The 16,291-nt window shown below is 37.0% G+C and overlaps 1 protein-coding gene across 7 annotated transcripts in view; it reads right to left on the bottom strand.

Moving 5' to 3' along the window:
* Window positions 1-275: 275 nt before the first annotated feature.
* The window catches only part of PPP1R12A (protein phosphatase 1 regulatory subunit 12A), a 122,202-nt gene continuing 106,186 nt past the window's right edge, over window positions 276-16,291 (bottom strand). For 4 of the 7 annotated variants that reach the window (XM_087767951.1, XM_087767952.1, XM_087767949.1 and 1 more), the window contains 5 exons: window positions 15,323-15,464; window positions 14,531-14,635; window positions 13,586-13,633; window positions 8,956-9,006; window positions 276-1,862 (listed from right to left, as the gene is read on the bottom strand). In XM_087767951.1, coding sequence (XP_087624077.1) covers window positions 1,776-1,862; window positions 8,956-9,006; window positions 13,586-13,633; window positions 14,531-14,635; window positions 15,323-15,464 — 433 coding nt within the window. In that variant the 3' untranslated portion in view covers window positions 276-1,775. The other 3 variants (XM_087767955.1, XM_087767950.1, XM_087767953.1) reach the window with 3 other exon arrangements.

Below are 16,291 nucleotides of genomic sequence, written 5' to 3' on the forward strand. Positions count from 1 at the left end.
TCAATTCTTTATTTTATGTTAGCCTACGACAATGGAAGTCCCTATGGTTCAGATCCACCTCTCATACAGATCAATTACAATAAGATATCTCAAACTATCCATGTACCTTTAAAATCAAGAATCCTGAGCTTGGTAGTAAGAGCATAACCTTACATCTTCAAAAAACCAATCAACAGAGAGAGGACATCATGTCTTCCTTACCAAAACATACCCCACCCCCATAAAACTAACCCCCACCCCCCAAGTAGGCAGTAGAACACAATGACCTTTTTAAATGAAGGGGTACAAATTCACATTTAATATAGTATACAATATAATCAATGATACAATAGCTACTACAAGCTTTACAATGTACAATTTGTTTTAATGGCTGATCTGTTCAGTGGTTTTAGGCAATAAACTATGTGCCAATAGGATGTCGTATTTTGAATGGTTTAGTGAAAATATAAAAGCTGTTTCTAACAAAAGCGATCTTCACTTAAGTATTTTTTTTTTGTTTTTAAAGGCCACTGAAATGTATAAAATGGTCTGACATGATGGTGTTATCAAATTGGATGCCTTCTCACATGGCAACAACAGTGCATATAAACATTAATGTGAGTGTAATGGGTTATGTTTTTCAAATGATTTAGTACATTACTTTGGCTAGCACAACAGTTTTGGACAGCACTCAGATAAATACAGGTATGTGAAATGTAGTGAAGCAGTTATATTTATGCAATTTTTTATTATGGTGAACACTATCAAATGAAAAAAAAAATGGGAGGAAAAGATAATAAAGTATTTTATATAGTTTAGACCTTTTGTAAAGATAGGGCTCCATACAATGTACAATGTCTAAATTCTTTATACCATAAAAATTAATGAACTTTGTTAAACACACTATTCTGGAGTAGCCTAATTTGCATTAACAGACATTTGCAATAGGGAAATATATTCAAGCATGCCACGTGGTGGTCTGAAAAATCAAACCAGTACACATTTATATATACAGCATCACTCAGTACCTGCTCAAATGAATGTGACGATTACAGGATCTAACATCTTTCACTACAAACGTCTTTTTTTTTTTTTTTTAAAGTGACCAATAAAGGCAGAAAACAGGACTCTTAAAATATTTCTAGTTTCAACTGACTTTTAAAGCATTTTGTATAGGAAATAAATGCATATTGCACAAACAGTGAAAGCAAATGTTCCACCAAACATCTGTTCCAGGTGGTTGGACAATACAACTCTAGGTAGCTACACAAATATGTAATTTAAAAGGGTGTGTGGTCTCTGCAAATGGCAAAGCTGTGAAAACACTGTACAAGAAAATCTGGTACATGAATAATTAGAAGGGAAAAAAAAAATCCAAACTTAAGATTTAAAGAAAAACTGAGTATAGAAAAAAACTGGGAATTGTGGCACAACAAAAACATTATTGAGTAACTGTCTTCTGTGAGAGCTGAAAGCTTTTGATGATGTAAAAGTGTTTATGTACAACTAAGGCTTACTGGTTAAATATCTGAGGCGTATCTGGCCTTGAACACCTTCCTTATTACGCTGTAGCTGTAAACAAGATTTCTCAGTCATTTTATCTTCTCAGCAGCTGCATTTTAACAGAAACAATGATCTTGATACAAAAAAACACACAGGTAAGAGGGCGTTTGGCAGGATATCTGAAAACGACAGTCTCCAAGGGATCTTCCCACACTTCCAGTGACTGCCATACTATGGTCCACTGGAGTTACTAGTGATGTGCAATACCGTTATTTGCTGCTGTAGTAAACCCTTTATTTGGAAAGTTTGCTTATAACTCTGATCAAGGCCCCATTTTCATCTTTTAGCCTCTGGTTGTCTGCCTTCAGGTCTGGTAGCATCTATGAAAAATGAAACACGGTGGTTATTTGCTATTATACCCCAAGTAAAAGCAGCAAGACTAGACAAGCACTGGGGATAAAAATCTTTATTCAGCTTAAGCATCTTGGCAGTTCTCCCCCTTCATAGCAGTAGTTCAGAAAAATCTCACCTTTTAGCATGACACAGTTAAAAGTTATAGATTAGGAATTTTTATTTGCTTGGATTAGATGCACTAAATAAATCCCGGTGGTGCAGACGACAAGCCTCTAACAAAAGCATTTATAGTAGTGTGAGGGAAGTAATTAAATGCTTCAAATTTCAGTGCAAAACAAAAAAAATGCTAATTACCAACAATTTAAAGAGGCTTGTCTATACTGCACTTGCACAGTTTCAAAAAAACATGCTGTGGCTAAGCATATCTACCACTGTGCTCTTGGATGATTTCATCCTGATCAGATACAGTGTGATTCAGCTTGTTAGCTCATAGCATTAATCTTCCAGCCACTTCCAAACTCGTGTTGAAGCACACATCCTATAATTTGAGATCCTATCCCTGAATAGCTTGGTTCACACAAGATCAGATCACTGAAAGAGATCAGTGAAACACCAGGCTGCATACTCAGGCATACGAGTTAGGAGATGGCAAGTTAAGGTTGCCACAGGAGATGGGTGACACACAAGCACAAAAGCTGGAAGGCAGAAGCCAAGTGAGGTGAGAGTTGGACAGGATCAGACAGGAAAGAAGGACAAGTCACTGCGCAGAGGTTTGTACTGGGAGAATATAACTTGTCAGAGAAACCAGAAGTAATCTCAGCAGTTCTCCATATCTACATTCACACGCTGATAACAAACCACCTGTAATACTCATGGCTAAATTACGTGTATGGTTTCTAGCAGCAGGTTTACACAGGAGGTAACAGCCTATTCCTGCAGAGCAGTTATTCAGTAACCTCAGGTGCAAGTGCATGCAAGAGGTCCAAGTCCAGCTGGTGACCTGTATAACGACTGCTACATAATTTTTCATGATGAAGTTTCCTTGCCACTAGTTTTCTTTTCTTTTCATTTCATTCAAGCAAAATTATAATTTCAACCCCAGAATTATCCAGAAAATTACAATGGAACAGAAAGAACTGAGAAGTTTAAAAATGCAGTTAATAACTGTGCATTATACTAGAGGCTTCATTTACCCGTTTCCTCCAAAGGAGCCCTGTCCACACTCAGTTCACCAAACAGCAGACCCTCTCACAGAGTGAAACATGGTGGTACACTGAAGATGGCTGAGGTTATAGGATCTCTAGTTTATTTACCTGCCAAGATCAGAGCATGTGAAACGAAGACGACAGGAGATCATAAGAGGAAAAAAGGCGGTCTCCACAGTTAGAGTAAGTAAAAATCATTCTGCTAACCTGGATTCCAACTCTGCTCCATGGTGGAGCTTACGGCAAGCCACCTAAACCGAGCTCTTCACAGAGTCAGAGGGAAGCTTCCATTATAGTCAAGTGAGAGCTGTGCTTTGAAGAGAAGGTGCTGTAAAGTGCTGATGACTTTCAAAAACCATGTCAAGGTGTTTGAAATTGGGCAACGCAAGTAATCATTTGGCAATTTTCAAGTATTATCTGTGTTACGTTTTCTAAGCTGTAAAAAACAACTAGTGTCACCCAAGATACATGTGCTAGGGATCATACCCAGATAACAGGCGCCGTGTACCATGCATTTGTGCATGCACCTCTAATGTTTTGATAAGCCCCGGGTTGCTCGATGACGTGTATCTACAAACAGTGAAACAGCCATTTGTTCAGGCAAAACAACTAACACCTTTCCTTCCTCCATTCTGTTACGGACTTCATACCAAAGATCCTGGGTGAAACCACAACAGCCTTCATCTAACCATGCACAAGGAAGCAAGGGAGTCTGGTTTTGTTCTTGTTAAATAGGTATCTCGACATGTGTTGTCGTGTATGCTTTCCAATGAAGCCTCAAAGTAATGCCAGGAATGTCACAGTCTTCTTTCAACTTACTGACTAGGGAGCTGCAGCCCATAATGCTTCATTACATACGGGCAGACCCACAGAGTGGTATATTTTCTATTTTAACAAAAAAGCAGCTGTTCAAATTCAGAGCTTTAACATAATCCAGTACCATTATATGTCTGCAAATCTCAAGATAGATTTTAATCTTGATTAAACTAATAGGTAGAATAGGTATGAAGAAAATATCTTCCCTTTTGTTGTGAGTCTGCTGAAGAATAGGGGAAGACTGGTAGGAGACAAAAGCAGTTATGAGTAATAGGAGATTGATCAGGAAGAACAAGCTCAAGTAACCTAAACCACTTATGCTTCTCATCTATACTAATCCCCACATACTTTAAACCTAGCCAAAGACATTTATACAATTTTCTTGGAGCACTGCATTCCTATGGTACTCAAACTTCTCATGAAGTGACACCACACACCTTTAATGTGTGGAGGCAGGAAAAAAAAGCTTTGCAGTAAATTCAGTAAAATTACAGTTACGTACTGTACTTAAGACTTTGAATTCCAATTTGCTTCTCACTAAAATAGCAAAGTATCTTCCTGTGATGAGATTCTTGAATAAGATTACAAATGCACTATTTTGCCTATCTCTGTTATATGATGTGCTGGTTTTGGCTGGGGTAGAGTTAATTTTCTTCACAGTAGCTAGTATGGGGCTATGTTTTGGATCTGTGCTGAAAACAGTGTTGATAATACAGGGATGTTTTAGTTACTGCTGAGCAGTACTTACAGAGTCAAGGCCTTTTCTGCTTCTCACACCACCCCACCAGTGAATAGGCAGGGGGTGCACAAGAACCTGGGAGGGGACACAGCTGGGACAGCTGACCCCAACTGACCAAAGGGCTATTCCGTACCATATGACGTCATGATCAGCATATAAAGCTGGGAGAAGAAGGGGACACACACACACACACACACACACGTTCAGAGCAATGGCGTTTGTCTTCCCAAGCAACCATTACACGTGATGGAGCCCTGCTTTCCTGAGGATGGCTGAACACCTGCCTGCTGATGGGAAGCAGCGAACGAATTCCTTGTTTTGCTTTGCTTGTGTGCGCGGCTTTTGCTTGACCTGTTAAGCTGTCTTTGTCTCAACCCACGAGTTTTCTCACTTTTACTCTTCTGATTCTCTCCCCCATCCCAGTGGTGGGGAGTGAGCGAGCAGCTGGGTGGTGCTTAGTTGCCGGCTGGGGTTAAACCACGACATATGACTAGCTAGTAACTTTGCAGTGCTGTCATTGAGCAAATAATTATTCAGTAATCACCTGACATATGTGGAGCCAACTCAGATCTGTACAGTAATAATGATGTCTGTGTTTGCTGGAGGATTTAACAGTTTTTACATACAAAACAGCTTTGTAAATTAAGATTACAAAAAGCTCATGAACTGTTAAGGTACCTGTTCAGATTAATTAGGCACACTGCTATGGTTAAGCTACCATCATAATGTCAAGCCTCCCTGCTGTGTTTCCATTGCTTTTCTTTTGCTAGACAGGCTCCTCAAGCTTCACAATGATCTGCCATCGAAAACTCCCCCTACAAAAAGGAATACTGAATAGTTTTCTGTGGGTTAACACCCTGAACTGGCTTACCATGGTTAAAGGAATGCCGGTGCTAGCAAAAAAAGACAGTACGGATGTGTAGCTGTGGACAGCAGTCATTAGATTAGCTCAGCTGTGTTGAAAAACCACATTGTTAGCTGAAGCCGATGTAAGACGGGTTGCCCTAAAGGGACAGCTCTCCCTTCGCATGCAGCAGTATGCTCCTGCTGCTTTCTGCCTCTTAGTTTAGTGATTCAACAACGCTGGGGTGAGATGGATCAAGTAATAGAACGAATAAAGGGATTTGTTTTTAGCCAGGTCAGTGAGCTAACCTGACTCACTCGCAAGGGTTAACACAAGGGAACGTTGAGGAATGCAGGGCCTGGACCAGGAACAACCTTTCTGCCCACATCCTATTGTTAGACCAACTCCAGGAAGACATGAAGCCGAAGGATAAACCTCTTTATTTCATGCCTCTTAGTGGGGAAAACCAGAGATCGGACTCTGTGAGCAGAATGAAAAAATGTACGCTTATTGCCTTGCTTCTAAGCGGGAAGGGGGGTAGGTGAGGGGAAGCAGTTTCGTGAGAGTCACCGTGCAGAAAGAATTTTTTTTTTTTTTCCACATACGGATCTTAAAAGCTCAATGAAACCTCCGCCCTATACAGTTGTTATATAAAAGGAGGAAGAAAGGCATATAGATTTGGTGTGGAATGAAACCACATTTTGTTCCTCATAGAAGTTTTGAATCTTTAGTGGGTTTCTGAAACAGCCCTGCAATAACACTAAGGACAACAAACTGGTATTTTTTTTCCCAGATGAAACTCAAGACAGTTCATACCTGTAACAGAAGGGGAATGAACCAGATGACCTAGTAAGTATGAACCAATCTGACACACTAGGCAGGTTTTTTTGTGTCTGTGTTTGTACAGCCCTTGCATGATAGGATTCCAGTCCACAACTGGAATGCCTATATATATAGCAATATAAATCAATAACCTTAAGTCAGTGCTAAAACAGGATATTTTAAGCTGCCTAGATAAAAATAAGGACGGGCCAGAACCACACAGGAAGTTACTATGTGAAAGTATTAATTGATTTGAAACTCTGATACATTTTTGAAAGGAAAGACTTTGGTCCGCTCTAAACGCTAAACCACACAAATGTAAGAAATAAAGTTGCTCATGCAACCGTTCAGGAATGCACAGCACTGAAACCGCTTCTCAAACATTCTTTAGTTGAGACTAGATTTGTATCAGTTCTATGCACTTCAATTATACTGCAGTAAGAAAGCTCAATTCTTAATTTCAATTTATTAGAAAACTAGAGGCAGATCTATCTATGTGAGCACTTACTCAAACATCAAAACAAGGGAGTGACTTCAGTGTATCCTAGTGCAAACTCAAATCCTTTCAATTGTTGCCAAGGTTTTAACATGTCAAAGGTCTCCTGGATCATTGCCAATTTATCTTCACATGAGGGAGGACAAGCTTCAGTGCTAGTAAGGACAATACCACACCATACCAACACATCTGCGACACCTGTAGTTGGTACACCGGACACCATGCTTTAGCCACACTTCCATAACCGAGCAGCAGGAAGTCAGTTATCTGACACACAAGTGTTAATAGTAAAATTCTACCCAAGCACAAACTGAATGCCAACACCTGCCTGGCTACACAAAGGAGAAGGCAGAAATTACAAGTCCACAGAGCGCAGTTGCCTACAGGAGCCTGACAGCTTGGCAACCACTCGGGTCAAGGCCCTATTCTCAGTCACCAGTCGCTCATTTATGTGTCTCAAAGATTGAATCTGCTTTATTTGTTGCAGGTTCTGCAGAAATCAAAGAAATAGGAGTGAAAACGAGAAAAAAAACCATGTATATTATGTTTAAAAGAACTAGAGATAAGCAGAATTGAAAGAAAACTTAGAAGAGACAGTCCTGTTTAAAGTAGGTAAGTCACTGTGAAAGGAAAGTATCAAACAAGTGGCACATTCTTGAAAAGCAATCTAAGAACCAGCAGTGATTCGTCACAGCCTTCCGAAACAGTTCAGGATACATTAACAATGAGAGCTATTCCTGGAATTCTTTACTTAACATCCTAATTGCACAAACTAAATCTCCTATTCAAAAGCCTGTAAATAATGACACGTTTAACATAAACTTTTACACAGCAGTGCAACAAATGATAGGAAGAGTATTTAATCTTTAATTCAAAACTTTCACATATTGCTTACTGAAAGTAAGCTTTTGAAAAAAGGCAATATATTTGCATTCTCTGTTTTTCCTCAAAAGCCCAACCTTTCCTAACAGGAATTTACAGGTTGATGATAGAAGCTCACGTCCCGTCTTCCACTCTTAGACACAATTATTTTCCTATACCATAGTTTGCTTTCTACATATTTTACTTCTAAAGACCCCTCAAGGAACCACAGACATTGTGTCCTCCCTTACAGCAAACTATCTTGGCCTGAATCCAAGGGAGCTAGAGGCATCGTGATTGCCTTCTGCCTACATCTGCCTGTCAGCTTCAGTTATTTCAACAAAACTTTGTGCACGTATTTTAATGAAAAGTATTTGGAAGTTAATGCCGTTTCCAAGCACCAGAGGGAGCTCAAAAATGAGCTTGAAAGGAAACTTTATCAACCAATGACAAATATCAAATGTCAAAACAGTGGTACTTCTTTAAAATTTCGGAGTGCAAAAATGTTTTCTATTTCATCATGTGCCACTAGTTTTCTAGTCATACTTTAATTCTATCAGCTTGGTTGACCCTATCCAATATTATATCCAAGGACATAATACAAAACAAACCTGCCAAATTTCTCACCCTTCTTAATCCTATCAGAGGACTTAACATCGATAAACCAGGAAATAAGAAAAGTTGTATCATGACTGATTAAAAAAAAAAAAGGCCAGAAATGAATTAAAAAAGTATTTTCCTTCTGGGATTCAGTTTATACACAGTTGAAAAAAAACGGAAAACAGTGCATGTGGTAAATGGTACTTACTTGTCAGCGTCTGAAATCTATCCGCTGCTTTTGTTAACTAAAACCTGATTATTATTCGCTCTATACAAATGAAAGTTTGATGTTGGTAACATGCTGTCTAATACATAATTTAAAGAGCATGAGATAAAGTTTGAAGCAACATTTAATGCTTAAATATCTACGGAATTATATGCATTATTTTTAAGTTAGTAAAATACAGATTATCACATCAAAAACATAGATTGCAATTCCAACTTGATTAGATCAAAATATGTTTCACTCCAACCCTTTCTGAATATTTCTTGTTAGCCAATATGTTCTAGAAGCATAAGTCTCAGCACCTTCTTAGAAGTCCTACACGTATGACTGCTTATGGCGGCATAATGGCTTTGCTACAAGCTGTATGACTTGAGAGATTTTGAAATGCAGCTATAACTTAGTTATTTTCTAATGAAATTATAGAGACCAGTAATACTGCCAGACTACATGTTGCCCTGACATAGTCATACACTTTTTTATTAATAGTTTAATGTGTAATCATTTACTTACTTTCAGTTCTTCTTCCATTTCAGATATCCTTCTTTCTAGAGCTCTTCTTTCCTAAATCAAAAGATGTGTGTTAACACTGAACAATACTATTTTTTAAAAATTACTGCTTGTAAATGCTGTGGTAACAGTGAAATACTTCAAGTTTCAAAGATCATACAACCAAAAGCATAGTGTGGACAGGAAACTTGTGATGGCAGTGATATATAGAAATTTTGTCAATATAGAATTTTAATATCTGAGGAGCAAGAGCTATAGAAATGTATATCAAGTCCTACAAAATATACTCCTTCCTTTACACAAATTTAGACAGGTTTTAAGTACCGTTTGTTTGGACTTATTTTTCATGAGCTAGGCTTCCATAATAGCTTAATATACAAGAAATGCAGAAAATTATCAGAAACAAACAAGAATATTAAAAGAAACAAGCACAAAAGCATAAGCTTTCATACACAAGCAAACGCAGCTGAAACATGTCTCACTCAGTGGGATCTGTCCACGCTATAAACTGCAATGTAGTGTAAGATACACCCAGATTTACATTAAAGGAGTTCAGCTGAGTACCAAAGAAATCTAGCTACGTTAAGACCACCTGCTTCTTGAGCGAATGTTTCCTGATTATTTTCTGCATTTCTAGTATAGTTTTGTTTTCTTTTTTTTCTTTTTTACCTGAGAAGCAGGAGAAATTATCCTTTGTAGAGAACTCCAGGTTGTTTTGATTACACTGATTACAGTACCCAAGCTAGCTTATTGAAAGTTAGCCTAGAGCTTTCTATACTATGCTGCAGTCTGCAGTGCAGACACACTACCATATTTCTAAAAGACGTTATTTTTTTTAAACCTAATTTTCAACACATCTGACAGATGAATAGCTAATACAACAGACTTCAGGGGTTTATAGCTTGATTGCTTGCTTTCCTGTGTCAGACAATGCAGTGTGTCTCATTTAAAAGCAGCTGCGGTTATCAGTACTCTACATTCAAATTTTTCCAAAGTGTGAAAGGCAAAAGCAACGGATTATTGCGAAGTGGACATATGCATCTGCATACAACGGTGTTATGCAAACAGCAAGCAGCATTGACTGAGGTGTGTAAAACTTTGGTTAGATCATACCGCCCAGTAGATACTGACTCTTGCCGGTCACCTTTCAGATATAAATCATTTGAATTTAGTTTAATCATAGTGCAGTAATACCCCAACATCTTCCCATTTTAGCAAACAACTTTAAAGGTTCATCAAAGTAAAAGATTACTGCAGTTGTTAGTACTTAATGTACTTAAGTCCTTCGAGTTAAGACTTTTCCCATAACGATACTGACTGACAGTAATGGGCATAGTAAGTACCAGCAAGTTAACTGCAGTAAGCAAGTGACTAACAAAAAACCCACACCATCTTACATTACTTAAAATTTTACTAGCTTTGTAGAATAACATGTATTATCAGTACTCTTATATTAAGCAATATTCGACAATTCCTGCAATTACCAAAAGATGAATGATCAAATAAATCTCAAAATTTCAGATGGTTAAAAATTGTTAGTCCTTTTGATGCATTTGCTTAACTAGTATGTTGAGCTTGTCTAAGAACAACTATTAGCAATAAAAGCCAATTAAATAAAATCCTTATTTCATTAACTTTGTATTCTTCACATTATATAAAAGAAACATTTAAATGGACTGGCCTAGATGTAAGATTTATTGTAAAAAAGTATTGTTCTGATTAGATGAAGCTATGCTTCTCTTCTTCCGGAACTGCTCAGTCTTTTACGAACTGGAATTCCTGTTGAGGAATGCCAACAAAATAACACATTGCAGGTTCACTGGGAAGATTTGCCAGTATTATTTGATTAGTCCTTGGACTCAAAGAAAGGGTTTGAAATTTACGCAGTCTAAAATTTTATGATATACTTCAACAACTCTATAAGGTACGCCAAGGAACATTTGTAACCCTCAAAATGAAAAAAAAATACATGCTAGTCTGTCAGCTTATAAAATACAATAGCTCATTTGTATTTATCAAAGCAACTAGGAATCACAGTCTTGGTGCAGTGAGATGGAGGTATGGGAATATACACAGGTCAAAAATTGACCCCAGAGTTATAAAATTATTAAGAAGTAAAACCAGATGTATACACCTACACATATTTGTAAATTCAGTAATACCAAAAAATATACCTCTCCACAACCCAAATTCCCAGATGATGAATTCTAAATTTGGAGGAAACTGGTTAAAGGTACCTAGAATTCTGATTCAGACTGAAACATTGCGGTTTGAGTTTTATTATCACATCATATGAAATTCTGCAAAGGACTTTCAGCGCACTTTTCAGAGTGGCAAGTCGTTAATGGAACCATTATTTTTGCCTATGTAATGCTAGGACCTTGCATCTGTGATCCGATCTGTACCCCCATCCCCATGGAAATAGCCCCTTTCTGGTGAACAGTTCTCAAATGAACAATATTGACAATGCATCACCAAATGACATTGTGGAAACCCACTTCTGAAGGCTGTGTTCAAACAAAATTCAAAGTCGGTCTTTTCTAAATTTTATTCCTGTGCAATTCTAGGTTTAATAAATGTTCCCATCTTCTTCACCAAAAAGGTATGTTTCAGCTTGAAAATGCCATAGTTCAAAGATGCCTTCAGGTTTTTCTCTGCCAGCCTTTTATTTCTTCCAATTTATTCTCGCCACTTTACTTTTCCCCTCCCCTTTTCTCTGTGTAATTTATTTAAAGATCTTCAGGATTATATTTTATTTTAGTGAAGTCATATACTTGGAAAAGTATACTTAGAAAAGCTCTACAATTTGTTTCTACCTTTTACATTTATGTTGTTACATTACACATTAAAAAGGTGTCTTTAAAATTATTCTTAAAGATCCACAATCTGAACTGAATTTGGTAAGCTTATTTCTAGAGATCAGCAGCTGAGAATCCTGCTTCACTCCCTTTCAAAGTGAAAGCAACTCCAGATTTCAACACCACCAAGGGAAATACAATCACAAATAAATTCCTGTTTTAAATTCTTGTCTGAAAAGAAGTTTAAAATCATAAAATATTAGATCTTGTGTAAATCATGTTTCAGCCATACAGCATTATCACTAACTTTATTTTTTTTACCTGCTCGCTTTAGTACTAATACCTGTAGGAAGAGTAACATTTCTGAAAGACATTTTGCTGTTGGACTAAATGTCTTTACAAAAAAAAGGTGCAAAAAATTCTAATATAGCCAATTGTTTTAATGCAATGGCCTATTTTGGGAAAAAGCAAAGCGGTAATTTAAAACTGAAATGATGTCTAGCTATGCAGTACTGAATGCTCTGCAGTATGGAACCTATACAGTAATGGATGCAGCTAAATCTATGAAATAATTAAATGTCCACTTGTGTGGCCATGATAGCAAGCAAGAAACCAATTAAAGCTGCTGATGAAACTTTTCTACTGATGAAATCACTGTCTACAGCAGGATGCCAAAAACCAAGGAGAAATTGGTGCTAAAAGGCCGCTGCAATTATCTGGAGAGATTATTAAGATAAAGAAAATGGAACTTCAAGAAGTGCCTGACAGCATTTCTGCATCTCCATGTGCTCCTATAAAATCTACCAAGTGTTTGTTTATACACCAGACAGGTTTGTAGAACTAAAAATTGTTTTCTAAACCTCATATACTGGAAAGTAAACATAAAAGGCTAGCGAATGTGAAGTTTACCAGGGATAAACAAATGTATATCATATCACCTATTACTGTCAAAGTTCATTTAGTTTTCTTCCCGTTTAAGTGTCTAACGTGTCACTGCAGGATCAGGGGAGGAGAAAGGAACATGTGGACAGGGTCATGAAGGAAGCCAGGACCACAACAAAACCAACATAGTTTGCTTTACATTGCTGCGGAACTAAACTTTTGTAGGGACAGATTTTAAACTAGCATGAAACTACAGCCTAAAGTCATCACGTATCCAACTTCTGAAAGAATCCCTGCAGCCTATCTCACATACAAATTTACTACATGACTCGTTTCCCATTCAGTTTAGGATTGTCTCTAACTCTGATGCCTGTCTTCTCACACTGCTTTACTCATTCTCCCCCCCACCCCAGTATCATATTCCCCCTGGAAAAAGTGACAGTACAAGGAAAGAGACAGATTATGGTTAATTTTATATCATTAGCAGGTTTAAGGTCTCATGTCCATGAGGCAGAAACAGCTACTTCATTACCAACAATAACAGGTGAAACAACACGCATGCCTCTGGAAAGCTCTGAGAAAATTAAAGTCTCTGAATGTTGGACAGGCATTAGAAGATGAGACACACTCTGAACCTGCTTAACCCTCTGGAGTGCCAACATTGTTTTTGATGAGATGCAACAAGTGGCAGATCCCTGGAGGGCAGTGGGGTTTAGAACCTGGTTATCATGAACCAACAGGCAACCAGAAGGCAATTCTTAAGAGTAATTCCATCTCACAGTATCTCATATTCATTGCCACTTTGAAACCTAAACTCCCCAAATCTTCTAAAAAAATGCAAGTTATAAGAAAGGCTTCTGTTCCCACTAAAATATATCAAAGCCAGGGGTTGCAAAACAAACTAAAACAAAGCCTGAATTGGAGTACTTAAAAGATCTTTGACAGAAACTCACCCTTTTCTCCATTTCCAAGAGTGATCTGTCAGCAAATCTTTCTTGTCTCTGAAACACAAAATTAATAAAGACATTGGTACTTGTTCTTAAACAACATAAAACTGAGGAAAAACAATTCAATTGGACATTTTAGTATTCTGTCCGAAGTATGTCTTCAAAAGCATTTTAAAGTGTGTTCGGGGAAGTAACACTGAAATAAAGAATAAAGAAGAATGAACTGGATTTATCATGCACTTCCTCTGTGACCATCCCGAAGTAATTTAATCACAACATAGCCTTTGGCAAATAGGAGTAATATAGTATTTCTATCTAAAAGCATTAGAAAACAAACATCTTTTTAATGTACTTCACTGATATTTATGGGGACGCTTAAGTACCTACACAGGTAAATTGTGGCAAATGTGCTCTGAGAATAGGAAACGTTCTTTCGACAGCAATTTAAGATGAATTTAACTTTTGTGTACATATTTGGTATTACTGTATGCAGCACTATTATCTGACAGCAGTTATCTGTAACTGGAGTGCACTATTTGCTTTTCAGTTCTAAGATAAAGCTATCTAAGCAGCCAGGAAGAACTGGCAGGTTATGCCAATCTGCCAGCAAGTTTATGAATTAATCAATCAATCCCAAACTGACAGTTTGAATATAAGCTTAACAGTGTAGAAAGTGTTTATCCCTACCCTGCAAAGAAGTTAAAAATACATGCTGGCAAGAACCACTTGTACTTAAATAGGCAAGAGGCACTTCCACACATTTTGTTCATAGCTGAAGACCAGAATCCTGCGCTCTTTTCTCTTTAGAAACAGAGAGGTACCCTTCTTCGCTCCCATCTTTGGATAAGAAACAAAGCTGATGCCTAGTAAAGAGCTGCCCATACCCTGGGGTGCTTCTAGTTTGCTATCTACCTTGTCAGCTAAGTACAGGCTTTTCTGTTTCATACAAACCTGAGTGGTCTTCTCCAACTGTAGCTTAAGATCTGTAAGTTCCATGTTGGTATCATGTAACTGTGCTTTCAGTTTTTCATTTTCAGCTAGAATCTGTTCATAAAGCTAAAAGAAAATACTCATTTAAAAAAATACCAAATAATAATTCAGTGAGATTAGCTGAAAAAATTAAAAACCATGATTGAGCTGCATGTAAAATGAACAAATACATTAATAATCTAAAAAGTTAAAATCAGTTACAGATTTTAAAGATGTTTAGAATTAGCAAGCACTTCAAAGAACTGTTACCAAACATTTCTAGAAACAAGCAACTTTGCATAGGGAGCACATAACTTACCTTACACATACAAAAAAATACTTGCCACTTTTTTTGCTTCAGACTTCACAGATTAGACACCACAGTAACCTTTTCGACAAAATCCTCCTCTATTTTAAAGCAAGATCTAAACCAATTTTTACATCATATGTATGTAAGCTAGCAAACATATAAAATAAAAGGCTTCACATATGTATAAAGCAGTTTTAATGACACAATCGACTAAAAAAATAATATGATAGTATTTGTCATAAAAAATGGATCTTGGCTCCTCTGGATTTCTCCCTTGAAAAGTGGAAAAGCCAGAAGCTGGTATGTAATATGTATTTTCCCCCACTGTAGTAGCTGCTCTGCTCCTCCATTCAGCTGAGTTGCTTTAAGCAGCATTTGTGATACAATGTGAGATTACTTCCAGACAATTTCTGATAAACAATAATAATGTCCTATTTTCACACCAAAATTACTGGATCAGATACCTTTTTAAAATCAGTGCTATCTTCTTTTTCTAGTCTACTGCAGTACGGTTTTCGATCTTCAAGGTAACTTTGTGACCCTGATCGCCCCTGTGCTGAATCATAACGGTCACCTGAAGACACACTGAGGGATCCTGTATCATATCTGTAAAAGAAAAGTTCTTATTTTTCTTTGCCTCTATGTTGAAACTGAGACCACTCACTGTACCAAACATTGTGAGTTTGCTGTTATCCAGCTGAAAACAACCAAATGCAATTATGTATTTTAGTTAAGCTACTGTCTCCTAATTTGATGCAAATCTAATTTTTATATTCCCTCAGTACTTCAAGATTTTCTGTGTGAAAATTTTTCAAATTGCTCAGTCTGCCAAGTAAGTGCCTGCCTTGTATGCAGAGAAATTTTTTAAATTAAGTTATTTAATTCCAGCAAATATTTACATGCCTTGAAGGACTTTATATTAGCTTAGATACTTTAATTCTTCTTTATTTATAATGTAAATTTTTTAAAAAATGTATTACTTTAATTGAAGGGTTTTAAAAAAGTAATCTCTAAAATACTGGTCTAGATGAATACTCCACGTTTTATTAGAGAAACCAAGGAGATTTCAAAACTATTTGCTGTAAATTCCAGTATTTCAACAGAAGCCGTTTATGAAACTGATCTTCAGCAAAGTCTTTATCCTACTAATCACTAAATTACAACCAGTATTAATAAAGTTTAGAATAATGTCACCCTGCTCATTCTTCACTGATCAGGTGCTGTAATAGTTCTATTTAACAGATTTTCAGCATAGACAGAACATAACAAAATCTAATAATTAATTCTAAAGGTCTAAAAACAAATGAAAACTTTTTTTTAAAATGATTGATATTTCTGCATTTCCTTTTTAACAAATCTTAAGGAAATCTGATTTTCAGAGGCTGTAGTACTTTTCTTGAGATTCCTTAGAAAATTTTCAGTAGGGTATTCTA

The sequence above is a fragment of the Nipponia nippon genome, unplaced genomic scaffold, assembly GCF_047370975.1.
Source record: "Nipponia nippon isolate SJK-2023a ecotype South Korea unplaced genomic scaffold, ASM4737097v1 scaffold_3, whole genome shotgun sequence".
Lineage (NCBI taxonomy): Eukaryota > Metazoa > Chordata > Aves > Pelecaniformes > Threskiornithidae > Nipponia > Nipponia nippon.